At 47.6% G+C, this 24,727-nt stretch overlaps 1 protein-coding gene across 1 annotated transcript in view; it reads right to left on the minus strand.

The window, feature by feature from the left end:
- LOC310782225 (MAM domain-containing glycosylphosphatidylinositol anchor protein 2) overlaps positions 1-24,727 on the minus strand; it is a gene marked incomplete at both ends in the record, with an annotated part of 178,161 nt that overhangs the window by 126,449 nt on the left and 26,985 nt on the right. Inside the window, 3 exons of the mRNA XM_083642908.1 lie at positions 17,540-17,809; positions 18,297-18,429; positions 22,876-23,072. Coding sequence (XP_083499034.1) covers positions 17,540-17,809; positions 18,297-18,429; positions 22,876-23,072 — 600 coding nt within the window. The remainder of the gene's footprint in view (positions 1-17,539; positions 17,810-18,296; positions 18,430-22,875; positions 23,073-24,727) is intronic.

Below are 24,727 nucleotides of genomic sequence, written 5' to 3' on the forward strand. Positions count from 1 at the left end.
TGAGCACTCTGCCCAGAGAAGCTGAGCTGAGCACTCCGCCCAGCGAAGCTGAGCTGAGCACTCCGCCCAGAGAGGCTGGGCTCACCATGCAGCGTTAGATCTTTTGCCTCTCTTATCCCTTTGGTAAACCCTTGGCGCAAAAGTGATCACAGACTGCAGGTCTTGGGCAATATCCAAAATGTGATATCGCGATGCAGTCCCGGCCAAATATTGCGTCGTTACAAGATCATCGATATTCAATATTGTGGAAAAATATTGCAATATTCAATATTATATATTAAAAAAAAAGAACTCTGCACAAGCCTAACAGACTGGCTATGTTCATAAACGAATGTTTGCTAGCTGTGACTTACACACAAAAAAGCTGAACAGAAACGGGAGCTGAAAGTAAACATTTTATACATTTTAAATAACATATGCTTTTAGTTTTAGCCTCCATTTCAAAATGTCACAAAGCTGTAGTCCAACGTGCAAATTTACTGTGAGCTACATAAATTGTGAAGTACATGATTTATTGTAACGGTTTAAAAGGGGGTTCTAATTAGACAGAATAATCATTTATTCATAAACAAATGTACATCAGTATTTTCTATAAAGGCAAATCAATATTGCATTAGCTAGCTCCATCACAAAGTACATGTTACGTTTCGTTCCTCTGCTCAGGTTCAGAGCTGCACTCTGGGGTTTGGGACAGTAAACAGTTTTTTCACAGCTGCAAGCTTATCAGTGCCACTGCTTGACTTGATTTGTGTGTTGCAGGTGTTGTTGGTCTGTCTTGATGATGGCTGATTGAACCTTTTTCTCAGACAGTGTCTAAATCAGGATGGGATTGGAAAATAAAATTGAACACAGCAAGGACAGAAAAGTTGCCAAAACCATATGAGGAGGTAGGGTGTGTGTGTGTGTGTGTGTGTGTGTGTGTGTGTGTGTGTGTGTGTGTGTGTGTGTGTGTGTGTTTCAGCTCATTCTTCCATTCACACAAATTAGTCAAGCTAAAGAAGTCACAATGTGTGTGTTCTTTTTTTTTTGTAGAACATGCAAACGCCACACAGAAAGGCCCTTTTGATGAGATAGCCCACCTGGGCAGTGGGCACTGAGGACATGGGAGGGGGAGCACACCCTCAGCGCCCACCGCGTCCCAGGCGGGAATCGAACCTAGGACCTTCTTGCTATGAGGCGACAGCGCTATACCACCACAAAAAATGGTGAGTGAGCCTTAGGGACATTAGTACTTCTGTTTGTACTTTGGAAGCGTTTTAGCTGCTTCTGTCAAGGCTCATGTTATATAAATGAATCAATTACCATTATATATCATATTCCCTATGCACTTGAATATGTATGATTTGCATGTTTTGGTTCTGATAGCGGACTTGAGAGAAGAACTGATCCACAGTTAGTCCACGCTGACCTGTCTGCTCGCCCTCCAGTTGAGAAAATCTATGACAATAGCATCAGACCACGGAGACTCCATTTAATACCATGCAGCCCGAGCCGCTGTCGCCATCAGCCTCATTTGCATAGAAACACTTCTCCCTGTCATTCTGCCTTTCCCTCTGTGACACATCACATCCAGGCTATTGACAAGTCACTTGCAGAAAATTAGACGCATATATCTCCGGCGCACTGCAAAACATGCATTATTTTTGTAGAGAGAAAAGAAACAGAACTAGAATGCAAATCGTAACGAGTCACACTGGGGCAGTTATTGAGTCTACCACAGCAAGATCAGCCTCAGTTTGCCCTACCCTCCAGAGCAGGCATGTCCACAGTCCTGGGCCAATTGCGGCCCGCGGACTGATTTGAAGTGGCCCTCGATCGTCTTGTCTCTCAAAATATACTATATGTGGCCCTCCACACAGTATGGGTTAATCAAGCAAGTTCAATTTGCATTTTTCCCCCTTCACCTAACGATGACAGCACTATCATACAGTTTGTACAGGAACCAAGTAGGAACAGCACATGTGCAGAACTCATGTGCAGAGCTAATGTTTTCAATTCAGATGGTAAACAAGATATTTCGAGTACATTTGTATGTGATTTTTTTTTTTTTTTTTTTTTTTTTATAACCCATACGATGTGAGAAGCACCCATGGCCCCCGGCCATTTTCATATGATCTAATCTGGCCCCCATTCAAAAAGGTTTGGAGACCCCTGCTCCAGAGAGAGACGGGGGGAAAGGGGGAAAGCCCCCCCCCCCCCCCCCCCCCCCATTGCCCATTGGTCTGAGCAGTAGAAATTAGTCTCTCTCTGTCACACACACACACACACACACACACACACACACACACACACACACACACACACACACGCACGCACACAAACACACACACAAATCTAGATTCAGATTACACAAGCACAAACCTTATTAATTCTTGTTGGATGTGCTGAACTAAATGTAGAAGCATCTGATTGTATCTCAATGGTTAGTAACCATTGAGATACAATCAGATATCAGGGCACATAGCCAAGGTGGCCTTAGGGATCTCAGGGCATCACGGCCAGTGGGCGGGGCCTCTGTGTAATTCCCACCCTGATGGTTAGTGTCCCTATCTACTGTTGGCCAGACAGTGGGGAGTCAGCACGCCTTCGTCTCTGCGCAGAGCCGAGTCCGCGCCGCGCGTCAGAATGGCCGCCGCTGCTGCATTACGCGCACTCGTTCTCTCAGTGCCTCCTCCTCCACACAGTGCCTCCTCCACACAGTGCCTCATTCATACAGTGCCTCCTCCACACAGTGCCTCATCCACACAGTGCCTCCTCCACACAGTGCTTCCTCCACACAGTGCCTCATCCACACAGTGCCTCCTCCACACAGTGCTTCCTCCACACAGTGCCTCATCCACACAGTGCCTCCTCCACACAGTGCCTCCTCCACACAGTGCCTCTTCCACACAGTGCCTCCTGCACACAGTGCCTCCTCCTCCACACAGTGCCTCCTCCTCCACACAGTGCCTCCTCCTCCACACAGTGCCTCCTCCACACAGTGCCTCCTCCTCCACACAGTGCCTCCTCCTAAAACACAGTGCCTCCTCCTCCACACAGTGCCTCCTCCTGCACACAGTGCCTCCTCCTCCACACAGTGCCTCCTCCACACAGTGCCTCCTCCTCCACACAGTGCCTCCTCCTCCACACAGTGCCTCCTCCACACAGTGCCTCCTCCACACAGTGCCTCCTGCACACAGTGCCTCCTCCTCCACACAGTGCCTCCTCCACACAGTGCCTCTTCCACACAGTGCCTCCTGCACACAGTGCCTCCTCCTCCACACAGTGCCTCCTGCACACAGTGCCTCCTCCTCCACACAGTGCCTCCTCCTCCACACAGTGCCTCCTCCTCCACACAGTGCCTCCTCCACACAGTGCCTCCTCCACACAGTGCCTCTTCCACACAGTGCCTCCTCCACACAGTGCCTCCTCCTCCACACAGTAACTCCTCCACACAGTGCCTCCTCCTCCACACAGTGTCTCCTCCACACAGTGCCTCCTCCACACAGTGCCTCCTCCTCCACACAGTGCCTCCTTCACACAGTGCCTCCTCCACACAGTGCCTCCTCCACACTGAAGCCTCCTTTCCTGCCATTTTATCGGACTATAAATATTGGATAGTGAGCAGGCATTCCCGTAAATCGACCACACAAGATAGATAAGTGGGCATTACTTCCCGCCAGGGGTTGTAGTAAATTTTGCTGGACAGCAGCAGCGGTTAAAATGGAAGCTACTCTCTTATGCATGGCGGAGAATTGAAATGTTTGATTTTTATTTGTGACTGCGGTTTGTGTGTGTATGTGTATGTGTGTGTGAGAGAGAGAGAGAGAGAGAGAGAGAGGTGAGAAGTGTATTTGTGGTGATGGGAGAGGCTTAGGGTGACAAAGTGATGTCACTTCCACCCCTCCCCATTTCTGACAACCCAGTCGTGGCAAAAGTCGCCTGAATGTTTAACGAGTTTCCGTTCAGAAACAGAATCTTCCCATTTACCTCGGTGGTACAGTAAACTGTGCCACGCCCCGCTCTCCGACAACCGTTACATAATTTCCACAATATCATCACTATCTTATAAGAGCACTCCTCCGGTATATGTTTATGTGTATGTAGTGAAGTAGCGGGGGGCTATAATAGCGTCAGCCTATAGCACCATGACTACGCGGCAGCTCCTTTGCCCAGCAGGCGCCAAAGCGAAGCAGGCGACGATCAACTCCAAAGCACACATCTCACGCACCAGTGCGGGAAACGCAGCGCTATTTGATATTTGATATACATCTGCGATATATCACAAGCGCTGGCGCGCAAAACAGGAGTTAACATACAGAAAAAAAACACATTCTGCGTGAATTATTGATGGGTTTCGGAAGCCGGGGTTCTCTTTTATCAGCGCCGGTGCTCTCTGCCATTGAACCCTATGGAAACATGCCAGGGATTTGAGAAGCAGGATCACAGCATCCAACAGGAACACTGCTTTTTATACTCCCACTTCAAAGCCACCGTATACAGGAGCAAAATGCCTTCACGGTAATATTAAAGGAACACTCTGCCCATTTTCAACCAGCTTTGTATCATTAGAACATCAGTAGTATATGAGAAAACTGTAAACTGTTTTGAAGTCTGTCATTTAATTTGACAGTTGAGTGTTAAAGTGTGGACCAGTGACATCACTGGTCCACACTAACTCAAATTAATAACTCATTAACTCAAATCAACTCTCAATAACTGTCAAACTAGATGAATGATGACTAGTTTGACAGTTATTGAGAGTTGATTTGAGTTAATGAGTTATTAATTTGAGTTAGTGTGGACCAGTGATGTCACTGGTCCACACTTTAACACTCAATAACTGTCAAATTAAATGACAGACTTCAAAACCGTTTACAGTTTTCTGATATACTACTGATGTTCTAATGATACAAAGCTGGTTGAAAATGGGCGGAGTGTTCCTTTAAGGAATGAAATGCCAAATCTGCTTTTGATTACGTATTAGGTTTCCTTCTAAGCGTTAACCGACAATACTGCGTATGTTTCTTTATTATGATAATATTTGAGGTCACATGCAGTTCATTAACAATAATAGTGTATATTCAGGGTGTTGTCTTGGATCGTTACTGTACATATGACCGTATTCCTGTACACTCCTGTTCCAGCGACCCCGCAGTGCTTGTGCCTGCAGCGAGTGTTGTATGATTCTCCATGGTTTCAATAGCCTGGGGGAATAATGGGTGGCCTGTTAGGTGAAGAAGAGGAGCACAGATAATCACACAGAGGGAAACAGCCCAGTCGAGGGCGTTTCTTCTACACGCGCAGGATTACAATAACACCCCGGGGGAGCTCCTTAGCGGGGCAAACGCACACGCGGCCCGCGCCCGACACGCTGACGGCGACATGCGCGGATGTACGCAAAGACACGGGGGGGCAAACACACACACATGCACGCTCACACACACATTCGCCAACGGAGAACAAAAAGATGAATACTGGGATCTTCGCTCTTTCTCCAGCGCTCGTAGCGTGGTAAAAAACCACCCCGTGATCTCACATCCTGTTTCACTCTGCGTATCAGTCTGGACTAGTGATGTCACGGTACCAATAATTCAGTAGTCGGTACCGGTACTAGTGAATTTCCACGGTACTCGGTACCAATTTCGGTACCACGGTAAAAAAAAACAGATATTTCTTCAACATATTCTCCTTTATTAAATGCAACCATTTCCAATGAACAAATGGCATGTAGCCTTCGACTTTAAAACAAAACAATGTGCTTCTGCTTACTTCTTACATTCAATTCTGTATGGCAGTGAGTGCAGACAGTGCAACACCAGTGGCATGTAGCCCTCAAGTATTGTTTATTGGGAAAAAAAAAAAAGAATCGATACCCTCGGTACCATGCAAAAACAGGTACCGAGGTACCGAAAACAATGTAGTACCCGACTAAGTACCGAAGTACCGAAAACAATGTAGTACCCGACTAAGTACCGAACTACCGAAAACCGTGACAACACTAGTCTGGACTTCCAGCCGGTCACGTCCATTTCAGTGGGCGGGAGTACTTGCCTTGACAGGCAACTCCTTCAGCCAATCAGCGTTGATCGATCCCGCTGGTGCATTACTCCTGTTGTTGTTTAGTTGTTGTTATTGCGTCTATTTCTGCAATAACCTGCACTTATGGCTGTTTACTCTACTAACGCTGACATTACTGCTCGTTGCTTCGGGGGGGCCACCATTACTGTTCTGCCAGCGGCCGCCCTGATTGGCCCTGATTTCTGGAAATGGCCGGGGGCAGGTGGACGTCCAGACTGATCCGTGCAGTGAAACAGAATGTGAAGTCATGTGATCAGGATGCTTTCAGCAGGCTAGTTGCCCTCCCTGTTGCGCTCTCTCTCTCTCTCTCTCTCTCTCTCTCTCTCTCTGTCTCTCTCTCTCTCTCTCTCTCTGTCTCTCTCTCTCTCACTCTCTCTGTCTGTCTCTCTCTCTCTCTCTCTCTCTCTCTCTCTCCCCATCTCTGTTTCTCACCCCGGCCCCTCTCTGTCGCCGCCCTCCTGTCTATCCATCCGTCGGTCCGTCTCATTTCTCAGTCTGACTTGTCTGTCCGTCTGTCAGCAGACATCACACTGTGCTCTCCATTCGCTCACACAGAGTCCATCAGTATGTGAAGCTGAACTCCACTCTCAGAGACAGATGGATGTCCCTCTCTAACCGCTCCTCTCCTCTCCTCCGCTCAAGGTTAGACACGAAAAAGGACAACAACAGGCATTAAGCATGGTTAAAAAAAAAACAAGGTACAAAAAGTGATTTGCATTCTGGTGACTATATATAGAACTGAATGGGATATTTGTTAACTAATTATAAAAAAAAATGCTGTAGTGAAAGAACAAGTAAGGGCCTGTGTCCACCTAGCGTCTTTTCATCGGCTCCGGCGTCTATTTTCAGTTGTTTCCAATGGGGGGGAGAGCGTATGCGGGCGCACACGGACGTCTAGAGAAAGTGCGCAGCGCACAGCGTCTATTTTCAGAGCGCTCCGGTGTTTTTGTGCGCCCGACTCCCGGCGCTTCCAGCTGAAAATATTTTAACTTTTCAGAAAGACGCTGGTGTCGGGTGCTGCTTTTCAGGCAACTAATCATAATGGAGAAACTATCGCAACAGAGACAGAAAGGCTGAATTGTGGGAGCAGATTGGCTAGACACTTAATATTTCTGGTGAGTGTTGAGCTAAATCACTGTATGTGTGTTGTTTGCTAATGTTAGCTGTCAGCTATCAAGCTACTACCGCACTGAACTAACGTCAGTTTCAGACTGCTTCTTTGTTATATTGTGCGCTGAGATCAGCGCTCCCCAGCGTACTTCCAGCGTTTAGCGGTCGGAAAAAGACGCCAGATGGACACACGGCCTTAGTAATGAAACATGCAGACTATGTACTTCAACAAAGTTATAGTAAGAAAATAATTTCCTGTTTCAAACAACCTTTGTGGCCTTCGAGTATAGATTTTGTGAGTTTACTAGGTGCACCTGAATGCACCACGAAGAGCCCGTCGGCGGCGCCTGCAGACACTCAATCGATTTTCAAGTGGAGACAGATAGTGCGACGTCGCCTCCTCCGCAGCCGAGGTGAGCAGCTCTCTTGGTGTGCATGATGCCATGAACAATACATCTGCTGTAGCTGGATTGTGGTCGGGGGGGGGGGGGGAGGAAACAGTGGAACAGTAGGCGTATACACGCTATGCAGTGCCAGGAACAGGTTGTCATAACCAGATGACGGGAGAAACACGGGAGAATTGTGCCCCCCCCCCCCCCCCCCCCCCCTTCCGGGAGGAAACCGGGAGTGTGCAAGGAAAATCTCCCGGGAGAATCACACACGCGCACACACACACACACACACACACACACACACACACACACACACACACACACACACACACACACACAAAACACAGGGGTAACGACATGCATAGCCAGCAGCATCCAAACACCCCTCTCTTTCCCATTATCGCACTGCGTCTACACATTAGCACCAGCCCATTCCCATATCCCCACGCAGCAACACACTGAGAGAGAGGAGCATGTTTGTTTGGAGGCAGTGAGAGGACCAGACCTAAACTCTGCTCTGCACCTGCAGGCTGACCGCAGGACTCACACGCACATGCAACAAAAACACAGGTGCACGCACACACACACACACACACACACACACACACACACACACACACACACACACACACACACACGCGCGCGCACACACACACACACACACACACACACACACAGTCCTGAGGGCAGCGGCCCAACAGTCTGCTGTGTCTGTGCCAGCTCTGGCCGCCCATCCATTACATTTGCCATTCATAAATGGAAATATATTCCTGCTTTCCACCTGAATTTATTCCAAAGCAAATTTGATAAGAGTCATTCACATGTTGATTCACATGCTGCCAGCCAGCTTTCTACAAGGCGCGAGCGACACCATTGTTTTCCCCCTAACCAAGCCGTCTAAATATAAACAGCAGGGAGCTAACGCTAACACAGATTGCCTTTTTTGCTCCTCTAAATAACGGCAAGCTTCCAATCAGAGTGACAAAGTGCGGATACTAGTGCAGTGAGTGGGTTTGACTGTGCATCTATATGACACTGTGTGTGTGTGTGTGTGTGTGTGTGTGTGTGTGTGTGTGTGTGTGTGTGTGTGTGTGTGTGTGTGTGTGTGTGTGTGTGTGCCAGGGGCGTATGCAGAAATTGAATTATAGGTGGGCCTGGATCAAATTGGGTGGGAAGGGGTGCAGATGCCCGGCCGACCATCATTTCAAGTAGAATGATACCACCCAAGCAAGAATATTTCAAGTGTTTCAAGTGCTTTACTGAAATATTTGGACCATATAATGATAATACAATTATCTCAACCTTAAAAGGTTACATATAGGTGCCAAATGTTGCATACATGAATGCTTATACTTGTGTGTATACTGTTACTTTATACAGAAATTAGAACCACTGATCCATATACTGCTGTGAGTTTAAAAAATAACAACACTGAGGCTGCTTCAAGTTTGAACAAGACGCCCTCTGGTTTATTTATCCACAGAGAGAACAAAATTCCTAGATGTCATGAAGTTGTCATGCATTAGACTCTGGAGATGATGTGCCCTGCGTTTTTACAAAAGTAACAAAACCATTGGCTAGCAATGCAGCAGCAAGTTTGCCTCTAGAAAACAACCAATTTAAAAAAAAAAAAAAAAAAAAAAAAAAAAAAAAATTTTTGGGTGGGCCAGGGCAAGAAGTGGGTGGGCGTGTGCCTACCCAGGCCCACCCGTAGATACGCCCCTGGTGTGTGCACACGTGCATGCGTGTGTGTGTTTGTGTGCATGTGTGTGTGCATGCATGCATGCATGTGTGTGTGTGTGTGTGTGCGTGCGTGCATGCGTGTGTGTGTGTGTGTGTGTGTGCATGTGCATGCGTGTGTTTGTGTGTGTGTGTGTGTGTGCACGTGCATGCATGTCAGAGTCCTGCGCGGGTCTGATTTTCAAGACCCGGTTCCGCCCGGCCCCGCGACGTGCAGTACCGACCCCGCTCCGCGAACCCGCACATATGATCAATCAGTACCGCAACCCACCCCGCCCCGCAGACATGAGACCCGCCCCCCGACCCGGAACCGCATATATATAATAACCGTTAATCTGCAGTGCAAACATTTTGTAGTGAACCTAATGAAACTGCCACCGTTTCACACGAGAGGCGAACAGCAGTCTTTCTGGCCGAGACTCGTCAGCTGATGTACGTTAATTAGCTTTTAGCAGCTGCTAGCTCACTAACCAGGTGGATAGCTCTGCTATCAGACACACAGACAGTTACAGCAAGCAAAGTGACTTACCAGCTATTTCCAATATGTCCGGTATAATCCATACTGCCTTTATGATTGCTGTTGGAGGAACGTAAATCCACGTTGGGATGAGACCTCTCCACTTTCACGCTATCCATCCATGACATGTTCTTGCCTGTTGCTATGAAAACAGCCAGTGTGTATGTTTGACTGGAAGCTAACGTTAGCCTACTATATTATCTGTCCGACTCGTATTGTCTCCAATCAATCACCTTGACCGCAGCTGAGTTTTGAATGTTTTGTGCAGTCCATATAGCGTCACACATTGCACAGTATGCGCATACTTGAAACGATGCCGGTTATGTAAACAAACTGCGAAAACGTGCATCAGAAACTTTTCTCCTGTTCGAGTCAGACCAGCTGCCAGACACCCCCCCTGCCAGACACACCCCCCCCTGCCAGACACACCCCCTGCCTCCATCTGAGTGCAACAGAAAAACATACAAGGCTCATACGTTGTCGTTGTTCCACCCGCCGCCCGTCCGCATTTATTAATTTTTACCCGCCGCCCGACCCACCAATTTACAGAAGTGTATTTTATACCCGCCCCCCGCGTTTTTTTGCGGGTACCCGGCGGGGCCCCGCGGAACCCCGACCCGGTGCAGGACTCTGATGCATGTGTGTGTGTGTGTGTGTGTGTGTGCACGTGCATGTGTGTGTGTGTGTGTGTGTGCATGTGTGTGCATGCATGCATGTGTGTGTGTGTGCACACATGTGTGTGTGTGTGTGTGTGTGTGTGTGTGTGTGTGTGTGTGTGTGTGCGCGTGCATGCATGCATGCCTGCGTGTGTGTGTGTGTGTGTGTGTGTGTGTGTCTGAGTGTAGTTTGTGTGTACAGTATGTTAGCAGGTTGGAAAGATGGTTGTCTTGAGGGTAAACACCTCATACCTGCAATTGTGAAGAACTCCCGGTGGAATTGTGGAGAGGATCTGACGCCAGCACGGTGGTGTTTGATTCTGCATGTTTGATAGCTACAGCGACGCTCTTTCCTCTACACAGTGCACATCACACACAGTGCACATCACACACAGTGCACATCACACACACAGTGCACATCACACACACACACACACACACACACACACACACACACACACACACACACACACACACACACACACACACACACACGCACACACACACACACACACACACACACACATTCCTCTACACCAGGGGTGCCCAACCTTTTTTGACCCAAGATCTACTTTTCAAGTAGCCAGCCTCCCGAGATCTACCAGTCCAGTTTCAACATCGCAAACGCACACACATCGTTTCCAGCCTGCAGTAACTAACCTCACAACACTTTCACGTTGTCCCACAACCACTTGACATTAGGGCTGTGAATCTTCACTGGCCTCACGATTCGATTCGATTACGATTCAGAGGGCTACGATTCGATTCGATTACGATTATTGATGCATCTTAAATCGATGCATCACTTTTTTTCCCCAATACATGATTTATTTTTTCTCACTTTCCTTTTTCTCACTGTGTTGCTACTTTTAAAATAAAAGTGCATTTGGAATTGCATTGTATTATGATCCATAATTAAAATAAACAACTGCATGTACTTCCATTATATTTTTATTTGATTATTTAATTTATTTTTTATTTATTTTTATAATCGATTTTTGACGCGATCGACCTGGGGTCAGTCCGCGGTCGACCTGTAGACCGCGATCGACTGGTTGGGCACCCCTGCTCTACACAATGCACATCACAAACAGTGCACATCACACACAGTGCACATCACACACACACACACACACACACACACACGCACACACACACACACACACACACACACACACACACTCATTCCTCTACACAGTGTACATCACACACACAGTGCACGTCACACACAGGGAAAACACATTGCTTTGTGTGGAAACACAGACGTGGGGAACACATGCACCAAGTCGACTGCGTGGAGAGAGACGTGAAAATAAACGCCAGGCCAGCTGCCCATTTCACCAACAGCATGCACGGACAGTTCTGCCTCAAATCACCATCTCTCCAACGTGGAGCTGTCCACTCCCATATTTGATACCCAATAGCAAAAAAAAATAAAAATAAAATCAAAGAAGACACCCAACCAGAACCCAGCACTTCGATAAGCACGGCTGTGTGTCTTTACAATGTCACACCAGATACAGTACAACGGCGAGTGGAGTCTCTCTGCCAAACGCGACCCTACGATTTGCACCATAGACGCTAGGCTAAGTAGCCAACAAGTGCAGGACATTGACCTGCATTTGCAGACGGGTCGTGGACCGCTAATCCATAAAAAGGATCTTGTCAGCGGGACGATGCGATGCCAGTAGCCTGCCGGCCTGGCTGTGGAGACGGCCAAGACCCTGGAAGGCAGTCTGGCTGGTGGGACAGTATGGCCAGAGAAGAGACCATCTGCTGGGGAGAGATGTGTCTGTGGATCCACACACACGGCCCCCTTTGGCAACAGCCATTTGAGAGGGCTTCTCAAGGACTACAGCGGGTGAACGAGCACAGACACACAGGCTGCCCGTGCAAAATGAATGCAATGTAGCGGAAACTATATCATCTGTTTTCTACTGTATAGTCAGTAGACACACACACACACACACACACACACACACGCACACATACACACACACAATTTCCAGTGCACTGCTAGTGCATTCTTACATATTTTAAATATTGATACGGTTTTGTGTATTGAAGAATATTTGGTAGTCAAAAATCAACATTTTCTGAAAACTCAAGTCAACATGCATAACGGTAGGAATCAAACAGAAACACAGATGTGTACGTGAACATATGTGTGTGTGTACTGTCTTGCACACACACACACACACACGCGCGCACACACACACACACGCGCGCACACACACACACACACACACACACACACACAAATGCAGCAAGAAAGGTCTGCCTGTGCTGCAGCCTCAAGCCCGGCTTAGCTTATCCTCTTTTGAATGTTCCTCCTCTCCCCCCACTTCAAAGTGTTGAGTCAATAAAACGCTACTTTAGTCAGTAAAGCACAACTCAAAGTGAAACACAATTTTCATATTTGAATGAATATGAAAAACGATGTTTTCCTAAAAGAGTTTCAAACCACTTTGAGAGAGAACAACAGAACAACATGGCCTTCTCTGGTCTGCCAGTCTGTCGGTCCCATTGGTCCGTCCCCAAAATGTAATTTATTTTCATCATCTAATATCTACTCCCATTGTCATGCATGCTGCTGGGCTTGTGGGACTCGGGGGAGAGTTTACTTACTATTGATCGGTTATGTCATTTAAGCCCCTCCGCCTTCCCTGATTGTCTGTATTGATCCTGAAGTAGCACTGAGATGTTTGATTGTCTATATCCGTTGATCCGAAAATCTAATTTGCATGAGCGACAGGGCGTCAGATTCAGGAGAGCGAGGCACATCGAAATGTGCGATGGCTCATCTTCCTCAGGAGTGTCCTATTGAGCGGTGATGATGATGTCATTGGACTCCTCCCTTTTTTCTCCAAATTGGCTGGTTTTTGAACCACGATGGCTGTTGAGTTGCATTGATAAGACTCATCAGTCTAAAGCTGCGTTCACACCGACCTATTCAAGTTTTTCGCTGGCGTCGAGTTTACATACAAAGTCAATGCAAACGAGCGATTGAGCGAATATTCGCCCGGGAGAAAAATCGCTGGGCGTCCGAGCGACAGAGACAGAGCGATAGGGAGAAAATACGCTCGTCGCTCGAGATGAAATATCCCAACTCGAGCGAAATTACGCTGGCATCAGTCGCTCGCTGTTCAACGCTGATTGGCTGCCGTGTTGAGAGTGAGTCAAGGATCACACTGGCTTGGAACAAACCGCTGGTTTATTGTGTGGCAACAAACCGCATTGACAGGCTGACAGCTGACATGAAGTGAAGTCTGTACTACCGGTATAGAACTCACGTTAGGAGCACGCTGATAGGCTTAGCTTGTAAACAGCTACGGTGGCTCGTAGTGGACAAACATCATGACATTGCGTAACGTTATAGCCCCCAGATGTCCGTCAATTCGTGTGCCTGTTGACGAGCGATTTAATCACAGCGACAGAGCGATTCCAAAGGGTTGAATCAAGCGACAGAGCGAATAATAAATATCTCGGTGTGAACACAGCTTAAGGAGAGCGTTTGCTATCTCTTCGCTATGTCATCTGAGCCTCCTTTCCCTCTTTCCTGGTTGTGTTTTTTTCAGTCCATGCCAGATTTTTTAACACGCATTTTGCTGCTTTAAGTCACATTGACATCAGAGCCGTGTAGATAGAAGAGTCCCGACATCTCCATTCACTCCAATGGACCAGTTTTTTACTCTCAAGAGTTCCAGGAAGTAAGGTCCTGGATTAAGCAGCACTGTCGAGTTGCAGCAAAATAGACAGTTTGTGTTGTACTCTGAAAGGGTTTTTTCCCCCCTTGAATCAAAGTGTACATTATCAGCTTTATTTTAGCATGCAAACGTAGCGCGAGACCCATTCCTGGCTGTTCATTGGCTAATGAGTCTCGCATTTTGGTCCTCCGCTGACGCCACTCTCTCTCTAGAGGACACTAATTGACATGAGTGACTGATTGGTGATATCATTTAGGCCCTTCCCCCTTCCAAGTGTGGAAAACGCACTTGATTTGAGAGTTTCCTGTCGAAGCGATCATTAATTAGAATTTGCGACTGTGCTAATACAAGGGCCAAGCAATGTGCACAATAGCCCATTAGCAGCAACGTAATAATGGGGGGAAAGAAGTCTCTCCAGTACATGTTTTACCAAGTCCCATATAACGAACACTGTCTGCTTCGCAGGCCTACTGCATGACTTTAGAGTGGCTGCATGGTATTTATTTTGCATAGAGGGCTCCCTCACCTATTCTCCTTCCATGCGACAACTACAAGTAGCATTTCTTTGATGTAACTCAACCCCCTCATTCCTAAAGTCATCATGTGGGAACACTTTCAGAGGAGAGAGGAGGCTGCATAGATACAGTAGGGGCTTGTGCACAGGCTCAGTACACAGGCAGCCTGAGGGTGGAGCTGTGGCATCATATCTAAGATGAAACGATCAAACTCAAAATTAGACAATCTGCCAAATTGTGATTTTAATGTGTTCTGTGTGTGTGCGTGTGTGTGTGTGTGCGTGTGTGTGTGTGTGTGTGTGTGTGCGTGTGTGTTGCTCTCAGGGAAGACGGCAGGAAGTTTCCCTGTTGCATATGGATCTCTCATGATGAATACTAATATAATGTTTTGCTTGGAAGGATAAGGGATCTTTTTAATCAGCTGCTGTGAGGCTGCTGCAACTTCACATTCAGGGTGTTGGACTGGGTGTTATGTCACACACAGTCTCCCTGCAGCGGGAGAGAGAGGAGGCTTGCGGGGAGAGAGTCTGGCTGGTAATAGCTGCACTGTGGACTAGCGAGGAGAAAGGCTCTGTTTAATACCTTTACAGCCATCCACCAAAAAGTACCATGCAGGCCGGCTTCATTGCACAATCCGCATCAATCGTTTTCAGCGTGTAGCAACGAGCTAGTGGCTAGCGCTGCTGCTGTTGTTATTGTCTCAAAGTGGCGCGGGCATTTGAGATCGGCAGATTCGACACGCCCAGCAACAGAAGCATTTGAGATCCACAGATTCAACGCGGAGGGAGCGGAAAAGGGAAATCCTTGTATGGTCGCAGCCGGTCAGTCAGAGCGGGTCGGAGCCAATCGCAGAGCTTGCAGGGAGCGGAATGGGATTTCCATCCGGCACCGACTGAAATGGTCGGGAGAGCTACCTGTAAGTCCACCATGCTGCTTCAAGCCAGTCAGACTACTGTATGGCACACATACAAACCTAGTCACAAACCATTTTAATTCTCAAGCGTGGTATCAGCTTTCCCTTTAACGCCACGAAACAGTTGATTCTCTCATGCATCTTCTGCATAACCAGGGGTTAAATTGGAATTTGTTTGTGGGGGGGCTCTGGGAGGGGGGCTCATACAGTCATACTTATGCTTGCTAGCTTGCATGGCAGTCTAACTCGAATGAGAGCTAGCTTAGTTACATCGCTGATGTCATCACAATTGCACGAGTGACATCACTGATGACATCACTGGTGACATCCCTGGTGACATCACAATTGCTATTTTCAGCTTCACTGAGATCCAAAATGGCTTCAAGATCAGAGAAAGCTCTCTAACTGTCTCCTGTGACATCTTTCAAAATCATGTCCTGCCGCCGTGTGGCCACAGCTCCTGCAAAGCCTGTCTGCAGAGCTGGTGAGACGAGCACACGAGTGTCCACTTTGTTAAGGACATATCTTCACAGAGTGAACCTGTAACTCGTTGTTAAAGAACCTGTGTGAGGCTTTGTTACTGGGGAGAGAGATCAGAGAGCTTCAGCAGGATCTGAGCTTCTCTGCAGTCTGCACTCAGAGGAGGATCTCCTCCTGCCCTGTCTGTCGTGACAGCTTTCAAACATTTCCCTCATGTGGCCACAGCTTGTGCAAAGCCCGTCTGCAGAGCTGGTGGACACCACAGAGATGAGTGAACCACTTCGTAACGTGGGCGTTGAAGAAACCTGTGTGATGTTTTCTTAGTGGAGAGAGCTACTAAAACACAAATGTACACCTTCTCACACACCTTCACGGACAGGCTGTTTTCCTTACTTCGAGCACTGGGGATGAATCAGAATCAGAATAAACTGTATTGAGTAAAAATACAATTTTGGGGTAATTGAGTAAAGTCAGTGAAGACTACTGACTGAGATGACTACTGGGATGATGACTACTTTAACTCGTCTTGGTAAATTATACGGGAACCCAGCATTGGCAGTGACACCCCAATTAGGGGATACTTGCCTCCGTCGGAATGTTCATCGTGAAGACTCATAACTCGTCTTGGTATCAACGCTCTCTATTGGCAGTGTCAATTTCAACAAGCATGAAAAAAGTGGTATTTTGATCACGGCTACTTCTTCCGTAATGAGTTACAGCAAGATCAGATGCCCCCATTGCCTCCTAGTGTCACTTAAGAGGGAAGGAAAAAGCGTTGGGAGCAAAATTCTTGTCGTGCTGATGGCCAAACAGCCGCTAACGAGCCTAGCCTGGTCTGCTCTCTCTTAATTGCTGTAACCACTCTTTTAATCAGTGTCGTTTAATGAATGGCTTCACAGTCGTTTGGCTCAAGCGTTGTTGCCCTTGACGGTGTCTTAAGTAGCCAGAGCGCGTCATAAGTGTGAGATACACTCTGTGAGTGTTAAGGTCAAACTGTAAGAGGCCACCGTGAACTTCACGTCTGAGAGATATGAATCAATATTTTGAATACATTAAATCGAAATCGATATAAATATCAATAATATATGTAAATTGCTGTAAATTAACAAGCCTGCAACACCATGTTCAATGCCATACATACTGTATGGTATTCTGGATGAAAAACCACTTCTAATTGTATTATAATGTATTATAATATAGCCTTATGTACACTTTTTGATTGAATAGCTTAGCTTAAATACATTATTTTATTTTTGCATTATAAGTTGTTCTCTTCAACTTACTTAATGTTGTATTTTGTCCTCTTTGTCCCCTTTTCTCTTCTCCACACCCCTTCGTTTTTACCCGCAAATATTCTGTCATAAATGTTCTCCTCCTTTACAGTCAATTACCATCAACATTTCATTCCTTCGCCATCCCCACCGCCCACTGTCCCCGAGCACCTCTCACCTCGGACCACGATGGTGGTGGACTTCTTGGCCGGGTTGCCCACGTTGTTGCTGGCCACGCAGCTGTAGACCCCCGCCTCGTCGGAGGTGATGGCCGGCAGTGTGAGCGTGCCTCCCTTCACCACGTTCCTCTGCGGCAGGCTGTCGTTGCTGCTGACCCAGTTGAGTATGGGGGTGGGCTCTCCGCCTGTGGTGATGCACACCAGGGATACGGTCTGGCCAGGGTTCACCACGATGGGGTCCTCCACCAGCAGCTTGATGGATGGCGAGGCTGTGGAGGTGGAGAGGATTAGGAGACCATGAAAGCTCAGCAGTGGATTGTGATCCTTGGATGGATTATGACCGCTACAGGATCTCCTTTGAGGAATCTACTGTAGAGGCAAACATTGCAAGTTAGATTAGCCTATAAATATTATGATATCTGACTTTACTGTATGTGATGTGATTTTTTTTTTATGTTTGTGTATGTGTGTGTATCTGTCAAATTTTTAAGTCATTAAAATACTCTGGGAGCTGCAAATCAGTGTGCGGATTTTCTACTTCTTTTTCACTATCTGTCAAATAAACATTGAAATGACTGTAAATGAAATGAATTCTGTCGAGGACAATTTGTAATTTTCCATGCATCTATCCCACGTGTCTGTTTATGAATGCAACTTTAGAAATCTACTGTAGCACTAACGTGTTTTCACTTGAGACACCAACACAATTAGCATGCGTGGAAGTCAACGACAACTGTCTACTACAGTATAGATGACCTGTCTTATTGGTGAGTCTGAAGATGACACTGCGGTCGGGGATGCCGCAGACGTTCCTGACAGAAGCGATGCAGCTGTAGTTGGCGTAGTCCTGAGGCCGCAGGTTCTTCAGCTTCAAGATCTTTGTCTCCCCCTGCAGCTCAGATCAAACCAACACTGGTGTGCAAATGTGTGCAAAAACATTTCACATAATCAAGTCAAGAAAAAAACACACAAATGTGAAAAAAGACTGGGTCTGGGTACTGGGAAAAAGGCCAAACCATTCTAAAGTGTCAAAGAGATGAATATTGCGTTTTAATGGAGCCAAATTATGAAGAAAAAAACATGCTCTTCTAAAGGTAGCAGACTTCAAAGATATTACTGTAAATTCACTATGAAAAACGTTGCAATGCTGGAATTTTCCAAGGAGATTAATGTCGTTCTTGTTTAATACCGACGCGTGGATTAACCCTGCAGTCAATGGGCCTATGTGGAAGGGCACACTAGGGGGTCCCCTTTGCAGAAAGGGCCCTTTCACTGAGAATGTGAGTTTGACTCCATCTTGGCCCGGCAGACCTAAGCCCCGCCCAGAGTGCTGCGATGTGGGGATGTGAGCCTTTGATCTGACTGACTCCTCCTCCTCGGCGGGGGGGGGGGGGGGGGGGGGGATTAAAACATGAGTCAGCCACCCGCCAGTCCTCACAACATGGCAATCTCTCCTTCCTCTCATTGTCTTTCATATCCAATGAGGCTCATGGATCACTTAATTGTTGTGTTTGATTAGGAATGGACCCCCACACACCCCACTTCCTTTGCTGCGCAGTCACCTCCTCATCTCCGCATCTGACAGAAGATCCAGAAGATGAGGTCTGGTGGTATTCACAGTCACCTCCTCATCTCCGCATCTGACAGTGATCAGAAGATGAGGTCTGGTGGTATTCACAGTCACCTCCTCATCTCCGCATCTGACAGTGATCAGAAGATGAGGTCTGGTGGTATTCACAGTCACCTCCTCATCTCCGCATCTGACAGTGATCAGAAGATGAGGTCTGGTGGTGGTATTCACGGCGTGAGCTCCGCTCACAGCAGATTGGAATGAGAATCTTTCAGCGATGTGACGGGGCAGAGAGAGAGAGCGATGGAAGGGACGAACGAGCACACGACTACACAGAATTGGACCGAGGGCTTGACGGACATATTGATGGAGAGATTGAGCAGCGGCTTGGGGAATGGGACTGTGGCTGTCGGTGAGGAATACGACCGTAAGATGGAGTGTGAGAGCGAGGAGGAGACTGTGAAGAAGAATGTGGTGGAAGAAAAATGTCACGATAAGTGTGTCGAGAGCTCCTCTTGCTAGCAGGCCTGGGTACCTCCTCCAATAACCCAGAGACAGCCTGCTTCAAAAGAACCTCGCACCACCAAGGAAACATCACACCCCCTTTTCTCGTCACAAAACGGGCAAAACACATCGGCTGCTATTAAGAGACGAGCGAGCGAAATGGCTCCATTATAGCCCCGTGATTATGCTGCTTTTATGCTGGCACTCTGCAGGGAAATGATGGGGAGAGAGAGAGTAACAGACAGCAGAAAGGACCGGGCTCCTACAGTACGCGTAGCTCTGGGTCGCGCTTAATTATCAACCTGTTTCTGCATGCACTGCGTTTGAAATGCCACCTCTGCATTTTCAGCTTTGGGCCTGTGGAAACATTTGGTATGCCGAGGAGGGAGGAGGGAGGAGGGAGGAGGGAGGAGGGAGGAGGGAGGAGAGAGGAGAGAGGAGGGAGGAGGGAGGACAGAGGAGAGAGGAGGGAGGAGGGAGGAGGGAGGAGGGAGGAGGGAGGAGGGAGGAGAGAGGAGGGAGGAGAGAGTAGGGAGGAGGGAGGAGGGAAGAGGGAGGAGAGAGGAGAGAGGAGGGAGGAGGGAGGAGAGAGGAGGGAGGAGGGAGGAGAGAGGAGGGAGGAGAGAGGAGAGAGGAGGGAGGAGAGAGTAGGGAGGAGGGAGGAGGGAAGAGGGAGGAGAGAGGAGAGAGGAGGGAGGAGGGAGGAGGGAGGAGGAGAGTAGGGAGGAGGGAGGAGAGAGGAGAGAGGAGGGAGGAGGGAGGAGGGAGGAGAGAGGAGGGAGGAGGGAGGAGAGAGGAGAGAGGAGGGAGGAGGGAGGAGAGAGGAGGGAGGAGGGAGGAGGGAGGAGAGAGGAGGGAGGAGGGAGGAGAGAGGAGGGAGGAGAGAGGAGAGAGGAGGGAGGAGAGAGGAGGGAGGAGGGAGGAGGGAGGAGAGAGGAGGGAGGAGGGAGGAGAGAGGAGAGAGGAGGGAGGAGAGAGTAGGGAGGAGGGAGGAGGGAAGAGGGAGGAGAGAGGAGAGAGGAGGGAGGAGGGAGGAGGGAGGAGAGAGGAGGGAGGAGGGAGGAGGGAGGAGAGAGGAGGGAGGAGAGAGGAGAGAGGCGCAGGGAGGTTCAAGGGAAAGAAAGGGGAGGGGCTACAAAGAAGAATAAGGAAGACAAATGTGACTGGAGCCAATAGAGGCCTGACAAGACTCGACTGGACCCAGTGGAGTGAAGTTGGCTCGGGTGGAAATGTCTCATTTAATTGCCTGTGGTTGCCGTGGTCCTGAGTTCAAATAAGATTGCTGAAGAATACTGTTATTAGCCAGTTATGATGAACATATTATTCGTAATTCGGCCAGGATGTGGGTGGGGGGTTGGGCTCACACACAAAGCTAATCTCGGTTCGGGTTGGCGCACAAGTTTCCAGACGACCCAATTAAGATTCTGATAGAGAGCAGGATCAGCCTGCGAGGGAAGGAGCAAGGAGGTTTCTAAGAGCAGGATGGGGAAGGGGGGAGTGTCTTTTGAGGCACGTCTGGCAAGCTTCTCCAGGCTCCTCCATTAGTTCCCAGCCATCTTTCTCCATTTGGACGAGCATCACTTTAGCTTCCTTCTTTCTCTCTCCATTTCTCATGGCTCCTTTTCCACTCTGCCGCGTCTTTTTCTCGGCTTCTCATGGACCTCGAAATCTCTTTCTGTCCACCCCAATCAGCTCACACTTCAGATTCAATTCAAAATTAAAAAAAACTACGATTCCCTCGCTAGTGACAGAATGTTCATTCTAAATCAGTTCTTTGGAGGGTGCGTACTAACGCTTTTTTCTATAAGGTTTTTCAACGATCAAATTGCAAAGAAAACCCACGATTGAGTGAAGTGAATGTGAAGATCTCATTCTCTCTGTGTAAGTGTGCTAAAGTGGACCAAAAAGAACTCATTGTACTGCCCTATAGCGCAATAGTACCTTATTATAACTGCAATGTATTGACAGGCGTTTGATCAATAACAATTCAGCAGGTGCTGAGATTTTGGCCTTTGAAAACTCCCTTTACAGCTCATAGTTTGTTTTGAAGCAAACACTCTTCCCACCAGTGTTGGGGGTAACTCATTACAAAAGTAACACATTACATGTAATATATTACTTTTAGCAGTAACTCAGTAATATAACTTATTACTTATAGGATTTCAGTAACATTTACCAGTTACTTTGTCAAGTAACTCAAGTTACAAATTGAGCTATGTTTTTTTTAATCAAAGCACATATTAAAATAATTTCCTAATCAAACTGTGTGTTTTTATGCAAATAAATAACCACTATAGATGACAATAACAAAGGAAAAGGATAACATTTAGAATTTTGGATTGACTTCAAGACGGTTGATGTCATTCTGCTACTGCTGTTATTACAGTGAAAGTAATGCAAAAGTAGTGTAATAAGTAATGAGTTACTCTACACACACAGTGATATTGGAAAGTAACTTATTACTTTCAAATGAAGGTAACTAGTAATATGTAGTATATAATGAATGAAGTTTGGCAACATTCAGAATTAAGCTTCAGTTACATGTTCATAGCGTTACTGCTGCGAGGAGCCGATGGCTGTACCCGGTCTGCATTTAACATTAGTTACAAAAGCACGTCGACAGTGTTTTCTCACTGCCAGTAGCCTACAGTGGGGTTTGACAGATAGCTAGCTAGTCCGACCGGCCAGCACAGCCAGCGCTCCCAGTCCTCGCTGCTCGTTAAATATTTCCAAATAGGCGTTATTCTGATAAACTGGTCACATATATGTTACGTTCTCACCCGAAAAATATTAAAACTTTAAAACAGTTTTTTTTGTTGTTGCTTGAAAACAGCTTTTTGGCAAGTCTAAAAATGACTACCGTAGGCGTAATCTACTTCCGTGTCTAAAACCGGAAAGACGATTAGAAAATGACGTCATGCAGAAGCGTCCTTGTATGGGCAAAGGATAAGGTGAATAGAGGGTGGTGTTTTACGAGTGAGTGGCCAGCATTGCAAGGCATTTCAGCTACAACAAGCTTTGTCTCCTTGTCAAGCCAAAAACTCATATGACAAAGCAGCATTATTATAGTATTTAACATCGTCCCTAGACGCTTCTGAGGGGGGGGGGGGGGGGGGTCGATAAAGTGAGTTGATTGCCTAACGCTCCGTTAGGTCTTTCCCTGAGCACGACCTCTGACTGTCATTGTATGAACAGTATAACGTCGTACACGCAGCCTTTATTTTTGATCATCCTAATCCACAAGGTGCCTCTCTGCCTTACCTGTGTAAAAAATGGCTCATAGATCTCCACGCCCTTGTCGGAGCCCTGGGACAGGACCTCCCTCCCTCGGTGCCAGCTGTAGCGCACGGGCGGGTTGGAGTTGGCCACGCAGCGCAGGAACACGGTCCTCTCGTAGTAGAACTGCTCCTTGGCTTCTCCTATGCTCTGGTGCACCGTCACCACCGGGTCATCCAGGTCTGTGAAGGAAGCGGAGAGGAGGACGAGGCCTGTCAATAACGCTTCGTTTCAGGTGATGAACGAGTCAATAAACGTCCGGACCAATCATCTCGCGGTGATCTCTCCGCCCGATCAATATCATTATATGTATGCCTAGTTGTGCTGCTGATATTGAACAGATCAACCAGAAAATCTTTATTTTATCGACGATGACAACCATGTTCAACACAAATACAACATCCTATGACCCCCCACTGCTCGAGTGTGGTGAGAAGGGGTCAAAGTTCGCAGTGCATTAGGAGAGCCTGTTATCGGCAATCGGACGGGGGTTGATGTATAAAAGGATGGTGGCAAGCCCATTACCTGAACCACACAAATGACTTTAATGCAGGCATGCAGTCCAAGGGCACATTGACTTTCCTAGTCAATGAGCAAACCACAATGTTGCCGCGTCTAAGTCACACCCCATTGTTTCAAACATACGGTTCAGCAAGGACGCCAAAATACCCTGCACAAACTATCTCTGACATCTGATCCGTCACTCCACCGAATAATATTTGCCTTGCCGTCTGTCCGGTTTAGGCGCTCTGTGATTGGACGCATCTGTTACTCTACCCCCACTCCCCCGACAGATCTGAAGTTGTTACCCCCGGCGGCGACAGACAGTTGGTTATTTGAAAACGCACACTCGCGGCTGATTAAACGGATTCAAAGTGAATCATCTTACCCGGCGATCACATTAAGCCTTGGCAAATGGCGTTCGTCATAACTGTGGTGTCTTTTAAGCATGCTAATACTCGCCTTTTAGATTATGTCCATTTGCGCGCTCAAAGAAGAACCGAGCGGGGCTCGCCACTTCCCTTTCATCTCCGTCCCGAGATGCAATCAGTTCTCAACGCCGGGCAAAAAGGCAATTTAAGGGAGAAGATGAGAGAAGCTAATGCAACTAACCCTAGTGCTAAAATTCAAACTGATAACGGCTGACCTCTTCTATACGAAGGAGAAATTGATTGAGTGTATTAATTAGTGTATCAGGTGAATGAGCAACAAGGTGAATGATTGTTTGTGCGATTGAGTCGGAGAGTGCGAGGAAGCAAAACAGCCAAGCATCCGCAGCGAATGAACGCCCTCAAATCTTTTAACGATTACGAGCCTCCGGAGAAAAAAAAAACGGTATATGCCCGAGGAACTATTAAAGGACAAACTCCTCCTCCTCCTAATTCGGCGGACATGACGGCCCGCCCCTGGATTTGCTGGGAATCAGTGCCTAATCAAGGTGCCATGTGTGTGAGGCACGTTGCGTGGCGGCCCAGCCTCTCTGCAGCAGCCGCAGCACAGAGAATGCTGATTCCTCACTTTCATTAAAGACATGTTCTGCCCTACAGCCCCTTAATCAAATCTAGGCCACGGTCAATACTTCATCCAGGATCCATTACAGTGGCTCAGGTAAGAGCAATTACCTTTGGGGGATGGGGAGGAAAACAAGGATGGTGGGGAAGGGGGGGCGGGGGGGGAGACAACGATGCTGCGGAGAAGACGGAGCGATTGAGTGGGGCCATTTTACAGGAGCAGATTGCTCTAAGTAAATACACTGATTCATTATGGAGGAGGAGTGTATGAATCCTATATCTTATCTCTGACTCTCTCTCTCTCTCCCCCTCCCCACCCCAGTCTC

The sequence above is a fragment of the Poromitra crassiceps genome (genome assembly GCF_964638095.1).
Source record: "Poromitra crassiceps genome assembly, chromosome: 9".
Classification (NCBI taxonomy): domain Eukaryota; kingdom Metazoa; phylum Chordata; class Actinopteri; order Beryciformes; family Melamphaidae; genus Poromitra; species Poromitra crassiceps.